General features: G+C 40.8%; 1 protein-coding gene and 1 long non-coding RNA gene across 5 annotated transcripts; one reads left to right on the forward strand and one right to left on the reverse strand.

Annotated features, from left to right (window-relative positions):
• Positions 1-2,381: 2,381 nt before the first annotated feature.
• On the reverse strand, positions 2,382-5,411 carry LOC148118358 (uncharacterized). Its single transcript, XR_015736233.1, has 2 exons — positions 5,230-5,411; positions 2,382-2,618 (listed from the first exon to the last, which is right to left on the reverse strand). It is a non-coding gene; the product is annotated as an uncharacterized LOC148118358 (long non-coding RNA).
• A 47-nt stretch (positions 5,412-5,458) lies between these two features.
• Golga7 (golgin A7) lies at positions 5,459-21,479 on the forward strand. Of its 4 annotated transcripts, none has more exons than XR_015736232.1 (6): positions 5,459-5,534; positions 5,745-5,877; positions 12,128-12,280; positions 16,705-16,857; positions 17,931-18,027; positions 20,177-21,479. XR_015736232.1 is itself a non-coding variant. In XM_048456377.3 (6 exons), the coding sequence occupies exons 2-5, from the start codon at positions 5,767-5,769 to the stop codon at positions 17,996-17,998; spliced, it is 405 nt and encodes a 134-aa protein (XP_048312334.1). In that variant the 5' UTR covers positions 5,462-5,534; positions 5,745-5,766; the 3' UTR covers positions 17,999-18,027; positions 20,177-21,479. The 4 variants fall into 4 exon arrangements, 3 of the variants coding, with proteins under 3 accessions (XP_048312334.1, XP_048312333.1, XP_085536860.1); XM_048456377.3 differs by having other exon boundaries at positions 5,462-5,534; positions 16,705-16,806; positions 17,960-18,027; XM_048456376.3 differs by having other exon boundaries at positions 5,466-5,534; positions 16,705-16,806; positions 17,965-18,027.
• Positions 21,480-22,789: the final 1,310 nt, after the last annotated feature.

Below are 22,789 nucleotides of genomic sequence, written 5' to 3' on the forward strand. Positions count from 1 at the left end.
TCCAGGTTAACTGTCCATCACTGAGGAAAATCAGGGCAGGGACCAAAACGGGAAAGGAAACTGGAAGCAGGAGCTGATGCAGAGGCCATGGAAGGTGCTGCTTATGGCATGCTCAACATGACTTGCTCACCCTGCTTTCTTATAGAATACAGGATCACCAGGCCAGGAATATTACCACCCACAATGGGCTGGGCCTCTCCCATTAATCACTAAGAAACTGCCTATCTGCTTCTTATGGAGGCATTTTGCCAAATGAGATTCCATTCTTTTAGATAACTCTAGCTTTTATCAAGTTGACATAAAACTAGCCAGAACAGACATACACTACACATATCTCCCAAGAAATTACAGACAAGTTGATAGTTGCTAGAGGAGGAAGACAGATTTTCTTCAGTAGTACAACCACTGATAGGTACCCATGGTCCTGTGAATAACCTCTACCCTTGTTCCTGTAAGCAACCCTAATGAAACTCATTGGATCAAACAAGGGGGCGCAAGGGAGATAAAGCCCCGCTGTATATGAAGAGGACCTGAGTTTGAAGCCCTAGCACCTATGTAAAAGTTGGATGTGGTGGCACACTTCTGTAGCCCAACACTGGCAGGAGGCGGGGCAGAGACCCACAGAATCCTGGAGCAAACTGACCTGGCAATCTAGCCAATCACTGAGCTCCAATCCAAGACGCTGGAAAAAAAAATAAAAATAAACGAGGTGACAGGGTAAGATACCCAATGCTGACTTCTGGCCTATTAACCCAGGCACATTCACACACACACACACACACACAAAAGACATGGAAGCAGATGGGAGATGAGTTAGGAAGAGGGTCAGCAGAGTGGGAGAGGGAATGTGGGTAATGGGAGTGAGAATGACCGAAACACAAAATGTATGAAAACGGTGGTATATGCAAATAAAACATTTTTAAAGAAAATTTGTCTTTGTGTCAGCCAGTTATCAAGGCACGGAAGAACCATGGATAAAGCCCTATATCGTAAACACAGATGGACACATCTTTCCACAACGTCAGCACTTGAAACAGTAGATTCACAACCTGCAGGGCTTTGACTGGCAACAATCTGTCAGACCATCTTGCCTACCTTGGTAATTGACCAAGACAAATGTTAAGTCCTTCCATTTTAATCTTAATTACTAACATTAACTCTCTCCTCACATAACACAAAGTAACTATTACTATGTATGTGGTCATAGAATGAATGTAAGTTGATGAGATTATAGCACAGTTTAAGAAGTTTTAGAAGCATGGTGATAAAAATGGAAAATAAGTCTCTCAGGGCAAGGCACAGCCTGAAAAAATAACATTTTTACACAATATAGAGTAAGGTGATGGCTATTCTTGGTTGTCAACTCCTGACTTCATGTAGAACTAGTTAAAACCAAACAGCTGGATACACATGAGGGATTTTTCTTAATAAAATCATTTCGAGTGGAAGAATCACTTTTAATCCAGATCTTTTGCAGTAGGAAGATTCACCTTAAATAGCTATCGTCTATCTATCTATCTATCTATCTATCTATCTTTCTTTCTTTCTAGCTAGGATTTATTAGAGTGGTTTACAGGCTGTGATCCAGCTAGTTCAACAATTGCTGCCTACCAATGGAAAGTCCAAGAATCCAGTTCAGTCCATAAGATATAGGTATAGATATAGATACAGAGATACAGATAGATACTCATTAGAACTGATAGAATGAATACACACACACCATAGGATAGAATATATATATAATACACATATATATACATATACATACACACACACACCACAGATATAGAACTCATCAGTGAATACCCAATTGAAGACAATGACTCCCCATCCCGAGCATCCATCAATAACTAATAGTTCCCCAGGGAAGGGTAGGGCCCATGAGCCTGACTGCTGGCAGGTCTAGTCTTATGCAAACCCAGTGCATACAATGACAGCTGCTGTGAGCCCATTATTTCAATGGCCATGTCATACCCAGAAGAGAGCCTTGTGCAACCAACCCTTCTCCTTGTCACCCAGCTGTGACATTCTTTCTTCTCCCTCTTCCAATGTTCCAGAGCCTTACTGGAGTGGTATAAATGTTCTGTTTAGGGCTTAGCACTCAAATGTCACTTATTCTCAGCATCTTGAACAGCATGAGGCTCTGAATTTACTGCCACTCACTGCAAAGAGAAGATTCTCTGATCAAGACTGAGAGTAGCATTTGTCTGTAGGTATGAACAAACATCTAGAAGGCAGTTTGAAGGGAAGCTGGCAAAACAATGGAAAATTGAATCCAGATGCTTAAGGAAAAGGCTGTAGAAGGAATTTCTGTACAGAATGGGAAGAAGGTAACAACTTCAATCTTCATTCCCTAGAAATCTATTGCTTCTATAACGATATTCATCTCTGCGTTTATTAGGTACATTTTTAGGACCGAGGATGTAGCTCAATTATTTGAATGCTTGTTTAGCAAACATAAAACCCTGGGTTTGATCCCTAGCACCACATACACCTGGCACAGTAAGTAGCCTACACAGCAATCTCAGCACTCAGTAGTAAAGGCAGGAAGATCGAAAGTCCAGGGTCTTCCTTAGCTCCATAAGGAGTTGAGACCAGCCTCCAGGAAACAGCGGACCCTGTCCCATAAAAAAACAGAGCTTACTCAACACTTCTGGGTAAGATGGCAGATGAGAAGCCACACACAGACACTCAGTGACAGAGAAAAATTATAGTCAAGATAATACACAATAAGTTCTTATCCTGCAGAGACAAAGGAGACGGGAGAGCTGAGCATTGGAGTCCAGCTGCAACCCCTCTCCAATAGAAACCAAATAACCAAATGAAGTGGCAATCATACTAGACTAGCGAGATTCAATCCATGCTTATGGCACGCAGAATAATGTCCTCCTCAAAACATTTGCATGCTATTTTCTCAAGCCTATAAACAGTCTAAGAAAGGAAAAACACAGTCTACGATCTATGGGAAAAAAATGTTTACAAATCTTGTGTCTAATTCAAACATAAATCTCAAAATTCAAAAACAAAAACAAATGCTATAGTTTTAGCATGACTTGATTCCCTGAGAAATCTGTACGTAAAGATTTTGTACTCAAGGTATTGATAAGTGCTATAAGCCCCTGCAGGAGGTTCTTGGATGACTGGAGATGTACCCTCAAAATGGATTGTAAGACCTCACCCATTTTCATTTGCTTTCCAGGTTAAGATATATATTCCCTTAGAATGTGCCAGCTGTGTCAGAGGGCTAAACCAAAGAAGTCACCCCATCTTAGTCCAACAGATTCAGGACTGAAATAAGTATCTCTTTACTGCATAAGCCTGTGCCACATACTTCAGTACACTGATGGGCTACTGCCTACTATACAAACATGCGCCAGACAATGGAACAGTCACATCGCCACAGAGGGACTATGACAGCTAAATAAGTACATGTCAAGACACTGAAAATCATTTTGTATGGAAAAATAAAAATCAAAAGCACGACTTCTGACAAAGATGTAAAGCAACTGGAAATCTCAGACACGACTGGTAAAACTGGAACACAATTGAGTAGTTTCACAAAAAGTTAACCCTATACTTACCACAACCTAGCCATCTACTCATGAACTAAAGAGAAATATGTGTGTTTGTAGGTCATGAAACTAGAAGGGAGAGCTTTAAAGGGGAGGAAGAGATCTTAAGGGAGGTATATTCATGTTTTCTTGACATGAAGCCTGTGGGTGAGTGCAGAAGCCAGGGTAATAAAGACAGCAGAAAAACTGATTAATGCCCTCTCAAATAAATCTGACAGTTTCCCAGTTACAGCATCAATTGATTTAACTGAAATTTTTTTTGCAAACCAAATCAAGGAACAATGGGGAAAAAAGTATTTTAATTCTGCCAAGGACTTTTTGTTGTTATTTTGGGTGGTTAAGTGCAGAAAATACATTAGACACTAAAAGTGTAAGATTGTGAAGCTCCACAGTTTCTGTTCTGTTTTGAGATGCATTGAGATGTACAAAAAATGCATCTGGTTAATTTTGCTGTGTGATCTTTTTTACTCATTTGCAAGCTTTTTAAAAATAACGTTTATAAATTTAAAAAGAAATGCCTCTACTCACTGATAGAAATAAACACTAAATATCAACCCCTTAAAAAAAAATACACCATACAAAGACATGTAGGTTAATGTCAATACAGCTTTATTTTCATTGCTCCAAAACTGAGAATTCCCAAATGTCTATCAGTAAGTGAATGAACAAACTGGCAAAGTCAAAGAAAGGGAATCATGCACACACAACAGAGGAATCTCAACATAATCTCTACAGTAAGAGCTAAACCAAAACTATGATTCAATTTACATAACCGTCAAAGAAACGCAGGCTGATTTCTAGTCACAGAAAGGTCAGGGTCTGGGCAGAGGGGTCTGGTGAGTGGCAGAAAGGGAGGATTATTAAGAATAAGGAACTTCTTAGAGGTGGTATTTACATCTTGATTGTACTGGTGGTTTAAGGGCACAAACTCGATAGAACTTAGTAAACTATGTCCATTTTAAGTGAGTAGATTACTTACATCCTTCATAGGGCAACGGCTAGTCATTTTTGAGACAAGGTCTCACTACGTCTCCCCGATTGTCCTGGAACTATCTAAGTAAACTAGGGTGGCCTTGAACTCAGAGACCCAATCAGCTTCTCTTACCCGCCGCCTGGTGCTGGGATTAAAGGCGCGTGCCACCGCGCTATTGCTATTTTAAAAACACAGTAAGAGACATCAACTACCTGGCAAAGTTGCATTAGAAAAAAAAAGAGGAGGAGGAGGAGGAAGAGAGAGGGAGGGAGGGAGGAAAGGAGGGAGGGAGGGAGGGAGGGAGGGAGGGAGGGAGGGAGGGAGGGAGGGAGGGAGGAAGGAAGGAAGGAAGGAAGGAAGGAAGGAAGGAAGGAAGGAAGGAAACACCAGAAAGGTCCAGTCTGGTGGCCTAAGCGGGCGTAGCTGTGTAAGCAGGTCTCTGGGATGAAGAGCCAACACCTCAATGAAAAGTTGGAGGGATGAGGGAGAATGCAGTCCAGAAAGATTCTCCTCCTCCCTTGCCCTGAGGAATTGTAAACGTAGGTGAACAGTTGGTGTCTAAGGGATTTGAAGTCATGGCCGTTCTTGCTGTGGGTTTGGTTTGCAGGCGGTGATGCAGCACAAATGAAAGCTGGCACAAATAGTCTAGAAGGAAAACACTTCCGTGACCAGAAACTGCCTCACCACAGCTAACAGGGAATCCTGCGTCTCAAACCCCGGCATCTTTCCCCCCGAACTCCGGGAGACCTGGGTCAGCAGCTCCACTCTCTTCCGCCCGGAAGGGCTTCCACCGCCTACAGAATGAGAACCCTTTGCCAGCCACGGCGCTCCTCGCCGCAGCGCGCAGCCGTGAACTGGTCGCTTTACGGTCGGAGGGGCGGGGCGTAAATGTGTGGCGCAGAATGAGTTTAGGAGAGACCAGACTTTTGCGACAGGACGTAAGTGACGGCGAAGGCAGTGCGACAGCTGCCGGAGGGCCGAGGAGGCGGGTTTGTGTTCCCAGGGCCGAACAAGGATAAGGGGGGGCGCGGGTCCTGGGCTAGGGTAGCTGGAGGCCCTCAGCCACAGCCATGAGCGAAGGGGAACGGCGAGGAGGAGGCCTTGGGCATCCTGGGGCGGTGGGTGGCTCCGAAGGGCTGGCGGGCCGGAGAGCCGGCTCCAGGCCGGCGATCTGACCCGTGTCTTCCCCGAACTCGCAGAGCGGCGGGTCCTGTCCTCGCCATGAGGCCGCAGCAGGCGCCGGTGTCCGGGAAGGTGTTCATCCAACGAGACTACAGCAGCGGCACACGCTGCCAGTTCCAGACCAAGTTCCCCGCGGAGCTGGAGAACAGGGTACGCACACAGCCTGGCTCCTTGCACTTGCCCTGGGGAGGGAGAGTCCCTGGAGCGGGAGGGAGTATGGGTCCACCATCTCACCCGCTGTCTCCAGGTTCATGGCAAAAGATGTACGAAGGTAAGGTCTAGTATCTGGACAGGGACTAAGGCCAATGCTCAGAGTACAGGGATCTATAGAACTTTAAGACGCACACTGCCTTCAGTCTACCCAGGAGTGCCCTTAACAGGGCGCGCACACACATACACACACACACACACATACACACACGGTTATTGACACCTTGATGATGCGCTACCCTGGGGTGTCCTTAACTTGATACTACACGCACGGCGCGCGCGCGCGCACGCACACACACACACACACACACACACACACACACACACACACACGGAGTTATTGACACCTTGATGAGGCGCTAATTCCTGGAACTCCAGGCTGCCTCATACAGCCCGTGGTGACCTATACCCCACCGCCTTTCCACGCAAAAGGAAACGTCATCATTCTCATGACTGATGCTTGTGGTCACTGTGCTGATCATCCTGTTCAGCCGAAAGGGTTTATTAGTGATGTGCCTGGTAGGCCGGACAGGCCCTTTTGGAACCTGAAAAACGTCCCTGGGCCTGGGCAGGAATGACTGAGGAACTTGTAGTGAACTCTTCACCCCAGAAGCAATCCCTGGGATCTTTCTGTTCATCTGGCATATCAAAACTGTCATCAGGTATAGGGTCTTTGGGTAACCTTATAAACAAAGATGGATTTGTTTGCCGTTCCTTCAGATTTAGTGCCCCCCAAAATCTATCCTGCTTCAAAGTTAGTGCTGTGGGCATATGTGTGCCTGTGCCTACCCAGTGTGATTCTTTTGTTCATCAGCCATGTTACTCACCTTTCGTTTCCCGTTCAGAAGTCAGTTTCAAAAAACTGAGCTAGAAGGGTGAGGAACTTAGAGATGATTAAACGTGGTGTGGGTGTGGGGCTAAGAAATGCTGGTTGTGAACTAGGTGGGCGGAGAGGAGTGTGTACTAGAGAAATGTGCCCCAGCCATTTAAAATCAGTTTGTCGGGTTGTAGGCAGGGGGTGTAGCTCAGTGCTGGAGCCTGTCCTCAGCAGGTTGAGGGCTCAGGGTTCTGTCCCCAACACTAAATAGTTAGGCCTGTAATCCCAGCCACTAGGGAAGTTAAGGCAGGAAGGTGTCAAGTTCAAAGCCAGCCTGGGCAGCTTGAAGATATCCTACTCCAAAATAGCTTGAAAAGAGGGGAATCCTGATGGCATAATTCAGTGGTAGAACACTTATCTAGCATGTGTGAGCCTCTGCTTTCAGTCCCTAGCATTGACTGATATTAGTGTTGGAAAATCGTTGGTTAGTTATCTTCTCCTTAAGTTTAATTTATAACCATAGGCAAATTAGTGGCCCAGTTGCCTTTTCAAACTAAAGATCAAACAAGGTTTGAAAAGATACTGTATAGAGTGTGACCATGAACACCTGGGTGTCCGAGGCAGGATTCTGAGTTATAGACCAGTATGGACTGCATAACAAGACTCAGTCTCAGAAAGAGTGAGGGTGGTGTGATTTTGATTCACTTGTTTGTGAAATGCCATTTAAATGCCTTTGTTTGCTGGTTTAAAGGTAAAACTTCTCTCTTTATTGAGCCAGACACATATATGCAAAATCAGGTATTAGCCTTTGGGTATAGTAGAACCGTTCTTTGATAATCTTAAATTTAAGCAATAAGCTGTAGTCACATTGCCCCACATTATTCCAGGAAATTGATGTTGCTAAATTCTGGCACCCAAAAATGGTACTTCTTTGACTTGATAAACCCCGGAATTGCTTGTGGTACTGAACACTATATGGAATGTGCTTTTGACTTTTTTAGTGTGTGAGTTAAACCTCAGTTTATATCTTAAACTATTTGGAAAAGCTTTATGTGTATCTGTTGATTATAAGTTTAAGTTTTCCTTACTTTATGTGATGGGAAAGGTTTATTTCTTTACTAACTTAGAAATACTGCTGATTGCTCTGCTAGTAGGCCCAGTTTCATTCTGTGGGAGTATCACACTTGTCAGCTTAATAGAGAAAGAAACTAATACACAAGTGCCTTATATTACATTAGTTTAAAAAAAAAACTGCATGCATGCTGTTTGAGCGTGTGGATGGATGCATTGTGTCAGTTAACAAGAGTCCCCTGCCTGGGAGAATGGGATGTTTGACACTTACATCCTTAGTCCTGCCTGGGAGAATGTGGTGCCTTGACACCGACGTCCTTAGATGCCTCGGTAGTTTTTCAAAGGAAGCTTTGTTGTCATTTTAGCCAAAATGCAAATGTTTTAGTCACCCTTGGTCTTCGGGATAGAAAAAAATCCAAATGAACTGTGGTAGAGACAAACTGTCCTTGATCTAGTCAGCAGAATTAGCCTTGACTTGGCGTCTTGTGTTGGTGATCTCTTCAGGCTTCAGGGATATATATTTCAACAAGAACAACACTTCTGAGAAAATAACCCCTATTTCTATTCTGAATGATGTTTATCAGACCATATTTTTGTATTTGGTTCCAATTTTCAATATAGTTTCTAAATCAATATCCGAAGATCTTGGGAGAATTAATGACTCTCTTAATGTGCTTAGACATAACAGATTTTAAGAACGCCTGAGTTCGTTCTTTGAAGCTTAAGTGCAACATTGAAATACATCACTAAGGCAGGTTTGTTGCGCTAACCATATACTTACACCAACATTAAGTGTAAGAAAGGAAGAATGCAGTCCAAAAGAACGTCAAAAACGGTAGCATAGCCTATGTGTAGATCATGGCATAAGCACTTTAATCTGTTGTTGCTGCTGCCGTATTTATAAGTAGGAGTGCAATCCAGAACGTTGAAAGCGATAGCATACATTATATGTAGTAGATCACTACCATAATCACTTGCTGCCATTGCTAAGTATTGGTTGCATGTGCTTTTGTAGGCTAGAAGCTTAGGTTTATTTGTACTGATATTACCACAAGTGGTGAGGGATGCATTGAGCTGCTGTTTACCATGCTACTAGGCAGTAGGAATTTTCAGCTCCATTATAATCTTGTGAGGCCACTATTTTTGTATGTTCCACGAACCCAGAACATTATAAAGCCCATAATGGTTAGTGCTGTTTACCCTAACTGTTCCTGTCTATGCCCCCATCCATCACACTCCTTTATATTAACTTCTTAAAATTGTTTGTGCTGTGTACATACAGGAATTAAGGTTGGAGCCCAGGACTTCATATGTGTTAGGTAAATGTTTGACCACTAAAACTCAAAATTTTCTTCTCATATGCTTTTAAAACAACTTTATTCCTTTTTGTTTTCTTAGCTTTAAAATGAATCCCTGACTTCAGATTTTGTTTATTAAACTAGCCAATGGTTCACCTCCATTTTGCAAACTATGGTACTCTCAGAATAATAATTAGTATTCCTAGTCCAAGAGACATTTGTAATATGGAAGAAATAAGGTAATCCTGGGTTGGATTTCATTGTTTTGAATTACTGTATATAAAGAAATGCAAACAATTTAAACAAATTGATCAGATCATAAGACTTAGATAAATAAAGTAACAACAAAACTGAGACTGTTAAATGGTCACTAGCTACCCAAAGGGTTAATTTAGGCTAACTCCTGAACTGTCCTGATGTGATCCCAGTGCAAGAGCACCATGGCTTAGGTCTTCTGTGACCAGTCTTTTATTTTTTTGGTGGTGGAGTGTGTTTCAAGACAGTGTATTTCTCACTGTGTAGCTCTGGCTGTACTGGAGTCCACTATGGAGACTGGCCTTAAACTCAGAGAGATCTGCCTGCCTCTACCTCGCAAAGGCTGGGATTAAATGTGTGTGCCACTATGCCTAGCTGCCTCTCTCAAAATCTTTGTCCACCTAGCCCTTGTCATAAAAACTAAGGACAACTGTCTCTGACCTAAGAAACTTTAAGAGCTCAAAGACTAGATCATAAAATATTATCTACTTTTCAAAATTGTTTTTCTGGACTAAATATGTGGCTTGGTAGTAAGAGTGCTTGCCCAGAGTGTTTGAGGTCCTGGGTCAGAATGATAGTCACCAGTGAAATACTCTACATACGAATGGGCATCAAAATTTCTAGGAGAAACTATAGAAAGTTGAATAGAAAGTTGAAGTATACGAAACAGTGTTAGAAGAAAGTGAAAACAAATTACTAGGGCTGGAGAGTCAACTCAGTTTTTAGAGTAGTTGCCTCATGTGCAGGAAGCCCTGGGTTCTGTACCTGTTCCAAATAAAATTAGGTGTAATAGTTTGTGCGTTAATCCTAGCAAGATGGAGAAGATACAAGGATCAGGACATGAAAGTCATCATGTCTTTAGCTACATAATGAGTTTGAAGTCTGGAATTCTTGAGACCCTATCTCAACCAGAGTGAAAAACGGGATGGCAGTAGCAATTTTCCTCTGCCACTTACCGACCCAAACGTGATCTGAGAAATGGGTCCTCTGAGCATCATAAGTTGCATATATGCCATGGAACTAGTGATACAATCTTCTGGAACATATACAGCCTGTCCTTAACTAAGATGTCACTGGGAGACAAATGACAAATATATTAGTGTGAACATGGGGTAATAATGTCACTAAATAAAGTGGTACTTTATGTCAATAAAGCCGGGTTAGAAATGGCTTTATTGTGAAGCATTGTGTCAGTTTGAGAACTTTACCCTTCTCATAGTATGAGGATCTAGTAACAAAATAATTGCTTCAAAAGGAGAGCCTGAGAAAACAACATAAAACTTACCATTTGCTCACTCTACTTAAAATACTCTTGCCGTTTTCCTAGTAAATTCAGTATTCAGATGCTTGCTTTAAGATTGCTTACTCTCAGTAGGTAATGGTGGTGCACACCTTAAACCCCAGCATTTGGAAGGGCAAGGCAGGAAAATCACAAGTAAGAGATCATCCTGGGCTACAGAGTAAGACTCTGTTTTAAAAAAAATAAAAATAAATACTCTTCCAAGATAAAAGGAACCTCTTATGTGCCCCTACAATTAAGGGTGTGTGTATATAAAGACTGGTCATAGCATTGTAGGTGCTCAAAATACAAATATATATGACTAAAGATAGTATCATTAGAATTTCAGTATAGGGAAGTAGCAGTTTGAACCATCAAGATTTCTAGTATCCCCTAGGATGAATAGTAAACCCAAGCAGTTATATTAGTAACATGGATCCAGATTTAACCACATAAAAAGATAGTCACTTCATCTTTTAGAGTTTGGATTTTAGATAAGGTCTTATGAGCCCAGGCTGATCTCAGCATTCATTATATCACTAATGTCTTAGTTACTGTTCTCTACTGTGAAGAGACATCATGATGAAGGCAACTTATGAAAGAAAGTATTTAATTGGGGGCTTACTTACAGTTTTAGAGGGTGAGTAGACTCTATAACTGTCATGGTATCGGGCATTGGCAGCAGGCAGGCAGACATGGCACAGGAGCAAAAGCTTAGAGCTTAAATCTGATTCACAAGTTGGAGACAGAAAAAGAGCTAACTAGAGTGGCAAGAGTCTTTTTTTTAAAAAACATTATTTAACTTTATTTCATGCACATTGGTATAATGATGTCAGATTCTCTTGAACTGAATTTACAGACAGCTGTGAGCTGCCATGTGGGTGCTGGGAATTGAACCCAGGTCCTCTGGAGGAGCAGTCAGTGCTCTTAACCACTGAGCCATCTCACCAGCCCCGGCAAGAGTCTTTTGAAACCTCAAAGCCCACTCCCAGTGACACAACACAGCCACACCTTCTAATCCTTAGCAAATAGTTCCACAACTGGGGACCAAGAATTACAACATGAACCTTTGGGGGCCATTCTCATTCAAACCCCAGCCAAGACTGATCCTCCTGCCTTGGAATCCCTTGTACTGGCACAGTGTATGCTACCATGCCCGATCTAGTTCTTTTTTAAAAAAAAATTATGATTTATTTATCTTTATTTTATGTGCATTGGTGTGAAGGTGTCAGATCCCCTGGAACTGGATTTTCAGACAGTTGTGAGCTGCCATGTGGGTGCTGGGAATTGACCCCGGGTTCTCTGGAAGAGCAGTCAGTGCTCTTAACCGCTGAGCCATTTCTCCAGCCCCTGATCTAGTTCTTGTCTTTAAATTCAGAATATTGTCAAAACAATAATGTGAATTTGTGGTAGCAAGCAATGACTTTACCATCTTTGTTTCTAAAACTTTAAATTCTTTCCTCCCTACAGATTGACAGACAGCAGTTTGAAGAAACAGTTCGAACTCTAAATAACCTTTACGCAGAAGCAGAGAAGCTTGGGGGCCAGTCATATCTTGAAGGCTGTTTGGCTTGTTTAACAGCTTATACCATCTTTTTATGCATGGAAACTCATTATGAGAAGGTACTGTATATTTGTGTTTAGAGGCTCTCTAAAAATCATGAAAGAAGGTAAGTTTTTATATAGTAAAGTTGCTTTAAACTTTAGAAGCGTGTTTAAAATAATTCAGATTTTGTTGTTGTTCCTAGTATGCAGGAGTGAGCCCTAAATGTTTAAGAACAGGTCAGAATGTGTATGTCTGCTTGGAGTAGCAGGTTAGTGTTCAGAGTCCTCGTGTAAAGTGGCTGTAGAAAATCTCTGTCTTCATTACTTTGTTTTCCAAAATTTCATATTCAATCTTATCCTCCAACTTGAGCTTTTTTCCTTCTCTTTCAGCTGCCTACCAAATCTAGAGTTTCTGGTGCCAACTTAAGATGCTCAGAATGCAAGTGTCCCATCTCCCCATTCTTTCAGGCGTACCCTGTCTTTTTAGCCTGTCGTTAGGTGTGAGAATTGAAGAGGGAAAGTACTCAGTTGTAAAGAACTGCAGTGTTTTCTGTTTCCCCATTTGTTAAAGCCGTCTTCTCTGTTGATGTCCCTCCATCTCACTCTTAGTTAGGAGACTGGTATTCTCCTAACTCATTTCTCCCTGTTCTTTGCTCTTCCAACCTGACCTTCCAGTCTTTATAAAACACAGCCTTACTTCCCCTGCCACTCCCAAGTCAGTGGCCTTCCATCTTTGCCTGATTACGACTGGATCAGGCAAGCTCCTCCTGAAGCTGGTGTCAGGTTGCCTTCCTAGCTGTCTCCCATACCCTTCCTTTGCTTGTTTCAACAGCCAGACTTGGTTAGTTTCCAGTCAGATAGTAGCTCTGTGGTCCTCTTCAGCAGTAGCTGTTCTTTTCATTCCCAGCTACGACCAGTCCCATTTTCTGTTCCTGTCCAATTTTACTTAACTCTCATAATCAGATTATTTCTCTCTTGTGTCCATTTTCTGGCACTTATGCAACACTGTGGAACATAGGGGTATGTGTCCTCTTCAACTACAGGTATTGCCTTAACCATTGTGTTACGTATTTTAATGCCTAAACCATGTTTTGACTATGTTAGGCACTCCTTGAATATGTGTTAAATAAATGACTTAAGTTTCCACAGTAAACTCCAAACATACCTGTAAATTCTTAAAATGTTTATAGAATGACTTCCTGTAAAGATATCCACAGTACGGACCTCTTAAAAGAAGAGTGGAAATGGAAAGACAAGTTAGGGAGTTCACAGAAGTCCAAGCTGAGAGTGCTTGGATTAGGAGCAGGGCAGTTTGGGTGGAAGGAAGTGACTGATTCCAAAGGATATGTTGATAACAGATTCGGGCAGGAGCTAACTTTAACTTTGGGAGAGGATGGAAAGTTGAATTCCCTTAGATTAAAAAAACACACTTATCCAGCATTGCTTTTAAAGAAGTATGTTTCTGCCAACAGTGAGAGAAGTACATCCTTTGGAGTGACAGTTGTAAGAAGAAATTAATAACTGGGTACTAGACAAGTCATTCTAGCGATAGGATCTTGGACACATTCATTTTCTTGGTGTTCTCTCAACTATAAAGTAGATCTTGGAATTAATATATTGCCTCACTTATAGTAAATGTTAAAACAATTTCTTAAAGTAGATTTTTTAAGAAAATATTTTTATGTATTTATGTGCACACATACATGTGCCAGGGCACCTGTAGAAATCAGTAACCTCGGGTACAGGCCCTGTCTTCCCTGTGTTCTCCTTCTCTTGTTCACTGCTGTATATTCCAGGCTAACTGGCCCTCAGACTCCCTGTCTCCTGCTACGGTAATGCTTGGATTCTAGGTGCTTGTGCTTCTGTTTCCAGCTTCTGCCTGAGCTCTGGGATCTGAACTCAGGGCATGAGGCTTGCACAGCAACCATGTCCTTTGGTTCTCTCTGCAAAGCTGGGATTGAATCATTTAGACCCCAGTGTTTTAAACACAAAAGTTTCTTAGTCAGTGAGCAGTAAACTAAATATAATGCTTACACTTTATTGTGTGGGTTGAATTTTTTTGAAATAGTCAATAATCCTTAAAACTTGCTTAAGCAATTATGCACTTTGTTGCTTATAATATGCTATTTAATGATTTTTCAGTGAAAATAAAGACGTTAGTTTTATTTCTCCACTGTTCCTATCTATTAGTATTGGAGAACAATTGGTTCTCCTCTCTGTCCGCTTTGTTTACTAACTAGAAAGCATCCCTTTTGCCTGTGGGCTGTAATTAGAAGGACACTTGAATATTTTCTGGAAAAAAAAAAAAAAACCACCAAGATTCTGATCTCAACTCAGCCAGGTTCATGCTACCTCTCTAGCAACCTATGTGCTGAGTCACATTAACTTAGGTTGTCTATTCCTAAGTTTGTCTATTCCTGGAGGTTTGATGTTTACGTTTAACTTTGTAATGTTATACTAGTTGAGGTTGTATTGAGTGTTTGGGAGTAAAGTAATTTTTTAGTTATCTTGGTTTGTTTTGACATTGATTTAAAGAATAAGAACCAGTGAGATGGCTCAGGGGATAGAGGAGTTTGTGTGTAGGCCCGATGACCTGAATTTGAGCCTTGGACTCTACAGGGTAACAGCAGAGAAATGAATCCCAATAGTTGTGCTCTTGGCCTTCACATGTGCCCTGGTCAGGCACACACTTATACACATAGAAAATTAAATTAAGTATGAATAAGATGCCATATTAATTAAGGTCTCTTGGGACAGAAATATCAGGTACAACTTTGAATGACTACCCATATTAACAGCTTACTGTTGCTAGGAATAAAGAGTTCAAAAGCAATTTGTATTGCCTTCTCCAAAATAGTGTAAGGAGATTTGGAGTTTATTTTTAGAGAACGAGAGAGATGCACAGAAATGGTACTAAAGATTAAACAGAAATTTTGACCAACAAATTATGTTTGAATCAAATAAAGAAATGCTATTCCCTTGCTAGTAATCTGTGCCCAAGGAGGAAGCAGTTCAAAGGGATCCATTCTTAAGAGCTGTCCATGCACACAGTTGTGTTCCCTCTTATATTAATTAATGGACTGGGTCAAAAGGGAGAATTGGAAAGGTGATTGAAAGTCCTGAGTTGGCTTCATTTATGGACTGCTTCCTTCCACTCATTAATTTAGAATGATTGACAGACTGTGAAGATAGTGCCTGTAGGGTTTGTTCATCATGACCAAGCAGAGCTCACGTTGTTCAGATAAACATGTTACTACAGCTAGTTAGTTTTAAAAAGTTGTTATTTTTAGAAAAAATGTTTTAAATTTACTAAGTAAAGAACCATGTAGATTGCTCTTTCAGTATCTATCCATACCGTTTTTAAAAAGGGAATAAACCTGAAATTATATTATCCCCAAAGATAGAATCTAAATGGTATGTGTATGTATGTGTGTGTGTGTGTATATATATATGTAATGTTATATGTAATATGTATATTAGTATTTATATTTTCCTTCAATAAGAAAACTGTTCAAACCACAATAGGGCTTCATAGTTTAAGTTAGTTTATACTAAATAAAATATCTCAATTGTAACCTCTACCTCCTTGTTCCTTTTCCTGGTACATCTGTGCACTTAGTCAGTGCTTGACATCTAGTGCTGTTTTGTTTTCATGCATTGCTTTTCCTCTATATTGTGATCCAGTTTGTAACCTCATCATTTGCTCATAGTATAAATCTAAGGAAGTGCCGGGTAACTTAAAGATTAAATCACAATTCCTTAGAATGCTAAAGCCAAATAGGGGATCTGATGACTTTGAGCCTGAAGTAAAGCCTGTAGCTCCTTGACTTTAGGTAAAGCCATATTTTCTCACTCTCTTAGAATTGCTGTTTCTCAAAGTTACTTTGTGTCCTGTCTGGGTTTTGTCTACATTTGTTTTGACTTTTACAAGCTTAATACTAAATTTATAATTTGAAGTTCCTGTCTAGGAAACGAGAAAGCTACAGAGTATCAATGTATGCAAACATAGGAATGATTCAAGACACCTGTGATCAGAAGCCCTGCAAGCATTCACATCTGTGTGCTTTACAAAGGAAATAAACCTCCCGGGAGCGTGACAGAGCTCCCTTTTGTTATTGGCCAATCATTACTTTAAATGGCTGAAAACACACAAGAGGGAGAAAAGTAGTTCTTAAGCAGCAAGAGCAGAGCGATCCTTCATATTAGAAGAGGTCCTAGTAACTGGTGACACTTTGTGAGTAGTAGAAGGGAAATTGTGTGTGTATAAAGGATTTCTGTGTGCCCAGGACGGAGGTGAACGGGTTAGGGGTTGCTTCTCACTATATGTCTGCATATTTGCCCAGCATTCTGCACACACTGTGACTTGTGTGCAGCCGACAAGAGCTCTGCCTTATAAATCATATGACTTGCATTGAAAACCAGCTCACTGTCTGAATATTCTGATATCTGGCTAATGCTTCAAATGAAATCTATAAAAAAGCTGTGGTGTTTCCTTTTGGCAGGTCCTGAAGAAAGTCTCCAAATACATTCAGGAACAGAATGAGAAGATATATGCTCCCCAAGGCCTCCTCCTAACAGACCCCATTGAGAGAGGACTCCGAGTTGTATCTTTTTAGTCCAGATCAGAAGGTCCAAATATCTATAAAAAGAACATGGTACTGTTTGTCCTTGACCAGAGAGAATTTAGCTCCTACTCCTTCTTATATGTGCATTCAGAATTTTCATGTGAATTATATACCATAAGCATCCCTTTGCCGACATGTTTTCTTACTTAAAGCACATCTCTGAACTCTGCATTGTACCGATCTTTGGATTGTCTAGTATTCTGTTTACTATCTCTCTGGGTTCTGAGGGCATCTTAGGTAAAAGTATGCTTGTAAGAGTGATGTATCTCAGCTGCAGAGACTGTGAGCCTGAAGCCCCTCTGAAATGTCTGCTGAGATTTGCCATCCAAATGAGTTGCAGTCCCTAGATTCATGTAATTAGTTGAAGTCTGTTGCAGCTGCCAGATGTGTAACTCCGTTACCTCAGACATACTGTCTGTATTTCTAGAGGCACTAGGCCTTGAGAAATCACTAAGTAGATTTGGCAAATAAAATTGCAAAACCTCATTTACTTGATAAATGAAGTAATGGCTAAATAATTTTTAACTTAGTCACATTATCCTAGGCTGTGCAACTGATACAGAGTTTTATTTTACTCTATAGCAATGGTTCTTTAAGGAGTCATGAAACCTCTCCCAAGAAATGCTTTCATATAATTTCAGGGCATTTTTGAGCCCCTAAATTCCTATGAATTTTTAGCTGTGAATCTAGATTTTATATATATTCATTCCAGAGACTGGAGAAATGGCTTGGCTGCTCTTGCAGAGGACTCAGGTTTGATTTCCAGCACCCATGTGGTGGTTCACATCCATAGCTCCAGTTCCAGGGGATCGCACACCCTCTTCTGAACTTCATGATAGGTGCTGTGCACACTTGGTGTACATGCATGTAGGCTGAACATAAATATAAATAAATGTAAAAAAAAAACTTCATAGATTCTTTTTAAAACTAGAGTTTTAGAAGTTACTCAAATCATAGCAGATAATAAACACTTTTTACAAAGCAGAAAAGGCATGTTTAATAAAGTAGGAAGACATTTTAATAATTCAAAGATAAGCAAAACAGAATGCATAAACCAAACTGCACACCATCTTGCTGTAGTTTGTCTGCTTCATGTGTTACAGTTCAGTGTGTTTTCTTAACGGCCATGCTGTTCAGATTGAAATCACCATCTATGAAGACAGAGGTGTGAGCAGTGGAAGATAAACCATAGGATTAAAGGTGACTATGAAATCACATGGTTTATACACAGTGTTAAGATTTTTAATTATGCATGACTTTTCCTCCTGCTTGGTAAACAGCAGACTAAATCAAGTAGGGTGTTCTACTCTTTGTATAAGTGTCAGCTAATCACAGGTTCCCTTTGTATTTTAAATGTGTATGTAACCCAAATTTACTCGATTATACAGTTTAATTTTTATTTTTCCCCTCTATTATCTTAAGACTGGTTGTTACTGTGATATTTAGAGAGGTGTTTCTTTAGCTTGTTTAATGCTTGAGCTGTCCTAGCCTCATAAATGCTGGGTGTTATACATATGAATCAGCTCAGAGATTTTTCTGCCTATATGCCTTAGCTTTGAGGAGGCCCGGGGACATTTTGGGGTGGGGGGATCATGGCTTCAGAGCTTTTTGGAAGAAACTTTACCTGGAGGGTACAACATAAATTTCATTCCTTAATATTCTCGTATATCCAGGTGCTACCCTTTAATAAATAGGAACAAATTAGTTACGGTAATAGAAACCTGTAGTCAGGTGTTGTTGAGCCTGCCCCTGTGTTTGTCCAGCTCTCTAAAGGATAGAATGCTACTTGACTGTCCCTCCATCTCAGTTACAGGTCTGCTGAGCTTCGCAGGTGTCTGCTCCTGATTAACAGGCAGCGTAACACAGAACATCTTCTAGGTCAACAAAACTAGCAGGTGCCATTTGTGGGCTCCTCCTCTGCTGGGTACTGTGTTAACAGCCCTTCTGAATCTCACAAGTCTCCACTTTAGAGGAACAAACTGAGATCAGTAGACTAGCAATCAAGATAACATAGCTAACAAGGTTGGATGAGTTCAAGGCTGATTAGCCACAAAGGCCCATTCTAGGCCAGCTTCGTCTCAAGGTTTACAGCAACAGAAACATACAGAATGACAGATCATGGGTTCTTAATGCCCTTTCTTTTCAGTAGCTTTTTTAAAAATCCATTTTTCTCCTGTTCATTTACTGAATCCTATAAATCACTCAACATTCCAAAACTGTGGTCTTTTAGCTATAATTAATGTATCACCTAAAGTTTTGAAAGCCAGAGGTCTAAATAATGACTGCCATATGTTTTATTTCTTTTAAAGGCTTTGTTTTGAGCACAGCATTACTTGCCCATACATTTTCTCATGTACAGTTTCCAGTCTGATGTCTCTCAGATGAACCACCAGGCACTCTGTGTGGTTTTGTTGTGTGCTGTTGGAGTGCGTTTATCAGTCACAGCTGCACTGACTTTGCACAGCCCATGTGTCAGGACTCACAGCTGTCACTGCTTTCAGGATGTTTTTCTGAAGTGGTGTAAAGTTGTGAGCAGTTATACCCCAGAGCCTAATGTATCAATATTAAGACAACAGTGACATTTTAAAATGGGAAAGATTGCGTTAGGAATTTCTAGATAGTTTCATGGATGCAAATATTTTTGTTCAATGCAGTGTAGTTTTCAGAGCTTTGTGTTCCTTAATTTCAGGATCCCGTGTGGCATAGGATGTTAGAGAAGGACATTAAACTGTAAGGATGGCTTACTTAGTTTGACTGTTTCTCTTAAAGTCTACAGAGTGCTGTCTAGATTAATAGTATAACATGAAATCACAAACCATGGGAATGCCTTTACTTTTTAAAAGCTCTTTAAGCAAAAAATATTTTGCCTTTCAGTTTTCTAATATCTTATTATCTATATTAGATGCATATGTTTTCTAGAGAATTGTCTATGTTATAGAAAGGATGAAATGGGGCTAGAGAGATGATTCAGTGATTAAGAGAGCTGGCTGCCATTTCAGAGGTCCTGGGTCCAATCACCAGCGCTCCCCTGGCTATAACTGTAGCTCTAGTTCAAAGAACCTGACACCCTCACCTGGCCTCCCCGGCAATGCACACAGGTGGTCCAGACACATGTAGGCAAAGCACATAAAATAAAGGTTAAAAATAGATGAAATATAATTGCCAGCACAGTGAATTAGTGAGTGATAAAGTAGCTGACCTTTGCTAGCACTTACGTGACAGCACATTCTAAGTGATTAATTGCCACAGCTCGCTAAGCAGTTGGATGTTAGCATAGCTCATGTCATAAGAGGTGGTTTCCGAGGCTATTTTTAGCATTCCTTTCTAAAATACTTTTCACCTCCTGCAGATCCCGCCTCCAGCTGGGACCTTCGTCTATCCACTGGCCGATGGCAGAGTGTCCCTACCTCCTCTCCAGAGCGTATTCTCTTGTATCTGCTGCCAGAGCCACGGTGCCACACCTGGAGTGACCTCTTGTCGCTCAGCATCCACTTCGTGTCTCCCAATTGTGTAGGACTCTGTAATCTTTTGATTCGTTTCAAGAAAATACAAGGAAGCATTTCACTTTTTAAAATTCAAAGCCATTTAAATAATAAGCAGTTGGTCAGCCCAAGACAAAGTCTTTTTCTTACCTGACACCAGTATCATTGGTTCTGTTCATTCCTTGGACCAGTTCCCTAGGTGACTTTATAACTCAACAAGTCATGACTTAGCACAGTTACTCCCCCACATTAGTGACAGGCTTTGAGGGTGTGTCACACATGTGCTTTGGCTGATGCACCACCCAGATCTCCAAAAGCTGCCGGTCTTGACGTGATTCCGATCTTAAGATTGATTTCTGCTGTTCAATTTCAGAAACTGAAGCTCCCTGAGAGAATAATATATGTTATTTGTTTTAGTATTGCAGTTATTATTAAAGCAGTATTTAATGCAATTCAGGTTGTTTCTTTGAAAGCATTTATGTTCATGTGCATTACCTCGAAATGTCGGGAAGATGTTGTGTGTGTTGCTTGTTCATTACACAAATCAGTAAGCACAATAAGTAGATGCTCAACCATCAGATATGCCTGTCCCTGCTCTGCCCCAAGTGTGTAACAAGCAAGTGACATTTAACTCTAGTTTTGTTACAGATATAACTTAGGAGAAAAGTTAATAGGAATTATGCTGTATGTTGCTAATTTGTAACCTACTCAAACTCTGATTCATAGCCTCCACATACAGTATTCAGGGCACAGAAATCTTTTCATTGACTCGAGTAAGTTTTGGCTTCCACATTAAACTTGCAAGTTCAAGTCAATTTTCCAGCTCTTCTTTATCTCTATACTCTTAGTATTGGAATTTCTGTCCTTTCTTTTAGAAGTTTGAGAGCACTGTATTTGGTTGAAAGTTAAGAAAGCTAAGGAATGAATGAAGCAGTTAAAAGTTTAACTTTTAGAGATACTGTAGGTGCTAATACTGGATTTAATCTTTCAGATTTAATTTGTTTTCTGGGCCTTGTGGTTATTCAGTAATCCCAATAAATCTGTGTAATAATTTAATTGTATAAACCTTATTTGTTCCTTTAAAGCCTATATTAGTCTGTCTGCCTTTTAAACTTGTTGCAATAACTTTGCTGAAATATTAACACATTAGTAAAACTTTTCTTAAATAAACTGTGTTGTAGTTGTGATTTGATAAAGGAAAATGGGTATGGCATTGTATTTGGAAGGCAGTGGTGGAATAACTGATACAGTACATCTAAGTATTTTTAATATTTTATGTGTGTGTAAGTTGTGTGTAAGGATGTGTTGTGTGTGGTTACGCTCGTGCCATAGCATGCATGTGGAGGTCAGAGTCACTTCTCTCCTTCCACCATGTGGACCCCAGGTATCAAACACATCATCAAGGTTGGTAGCTGGAGACTTTGTGCTGAGCCATCTTACCCACCCTCACTTAGTATAAGTAGATAGTTTTCATTAGAAAAGCGTTGTCAGAATTACTGTAACATCTTGGATCATCTGATGACTTTTTTAAAAATACGGTAGATTTACAGAGAATACAGAATAGGACTGGTGAGTTGGCTAGTGGATCAGCACACTTGCCCCAAGCCTGACCAGTTCAGTCTCCTCGACCCACTCGATGGAAGAAGAGAACCAAATCCACAAGTTGCAATTTGACCTCTACATGCATACTAGGCAGGTACAGGCACTCAGATTTTTTAAAAGGATACAAAATCCAGTCTATTCTGACATTTTGCTGTGAGCTTATTTTCTTAGAGGAAAATTTGCCATCTTTCTATTGAAATGAGGAGACAGCAATACATGTAGCCATACACTTTCCAATGCACAAAACTTTAAAACGTAAAGATAGCAAATATCTAATTCACAGCGTGTTTGCCTTAGCAAGATAGCGTGTCTAGACTGCCAAGCTTCTGGGATACTTCAGGGTATGTATAGCTTGCTTCAAGATAAGATGGAGTTATATGGGCCTGACAAGATGGCTCAGAGATGCCACCAAGCCTGACAACCCAAACTGGATCTCCAGGACTCACATGGTAAATAAGTCCAACAAGTAGCCCTCTGACTGCTGCCTTTGCTTTGGTATGACCACCCCCACCCATGCCAAATCAATACATGGGTGGGGTTGCAGTTACCCAAGCAAGGATTATGGCTAGTCAACCTTATATTCTACCTCAAGTACCTTACTTAGATGAACAATTTTGTTAAGTCTGCCTACAGCCAAGAAGTTCTAAAGGGAGCTGGGAGCATAGCTTAATGGTATAACACTTGCCTAGCACATATAAGGTCTTCAGTTCAATCCATTGCAAAACAGAAAAAGACTCATAGGAACTTAATGACTAAACTGGACTCAGGTGGTTCTTGTGCCTCAGCTGGGACTAGCATACAGGTCCAACCACTGTGCCCAGTTGTTTGTTTTATTACCATCTAAGTAATACAAGTATTGATCCTAGTAATCCACTTAG

The sequence above is a fragment of the Myodes glareolus genome, chromosome 23 (assembly GCF_982192425.1).
Source record: "Myodes glareolus chromosome 23, mMyoGla1.1, whole genome shotgun sequence".
Classification (NCBI taxonomy): Eukaryota; Metazoa; Chordata; class Mammalia; order Rodentia; family Cricetidae; genus Myodes; species Myodes glareolus.

What these genes read in the sequence shown, in the direction of transcription:
- Golga7 (XM_048456376.3), top strand. Translation starts at nt 5,767, where the DNA reads ATGAGGCCGCAGCAGGCGCCGGTGTCCGGGAAGGTGTTCATCCAACGA. An exon ending in CCGCGGAGCTGGAGAACAGG is followed by an intron (nt 5,878 to 12,127) that starts GTACGCACACAG and finishes TCCTCCCTACAG; the next exon opens with ATTGACAGACAGCAGTTTGA. An exon ending in TGGAAACTCATTATGAGAAG is followed by an intron (nt 12,281 to 16,704) that starts GTACTGTATATT and finishes TCCTTTTGGCAG; the next exon opens with GTCCTGAAGAAAGTCTCCAA.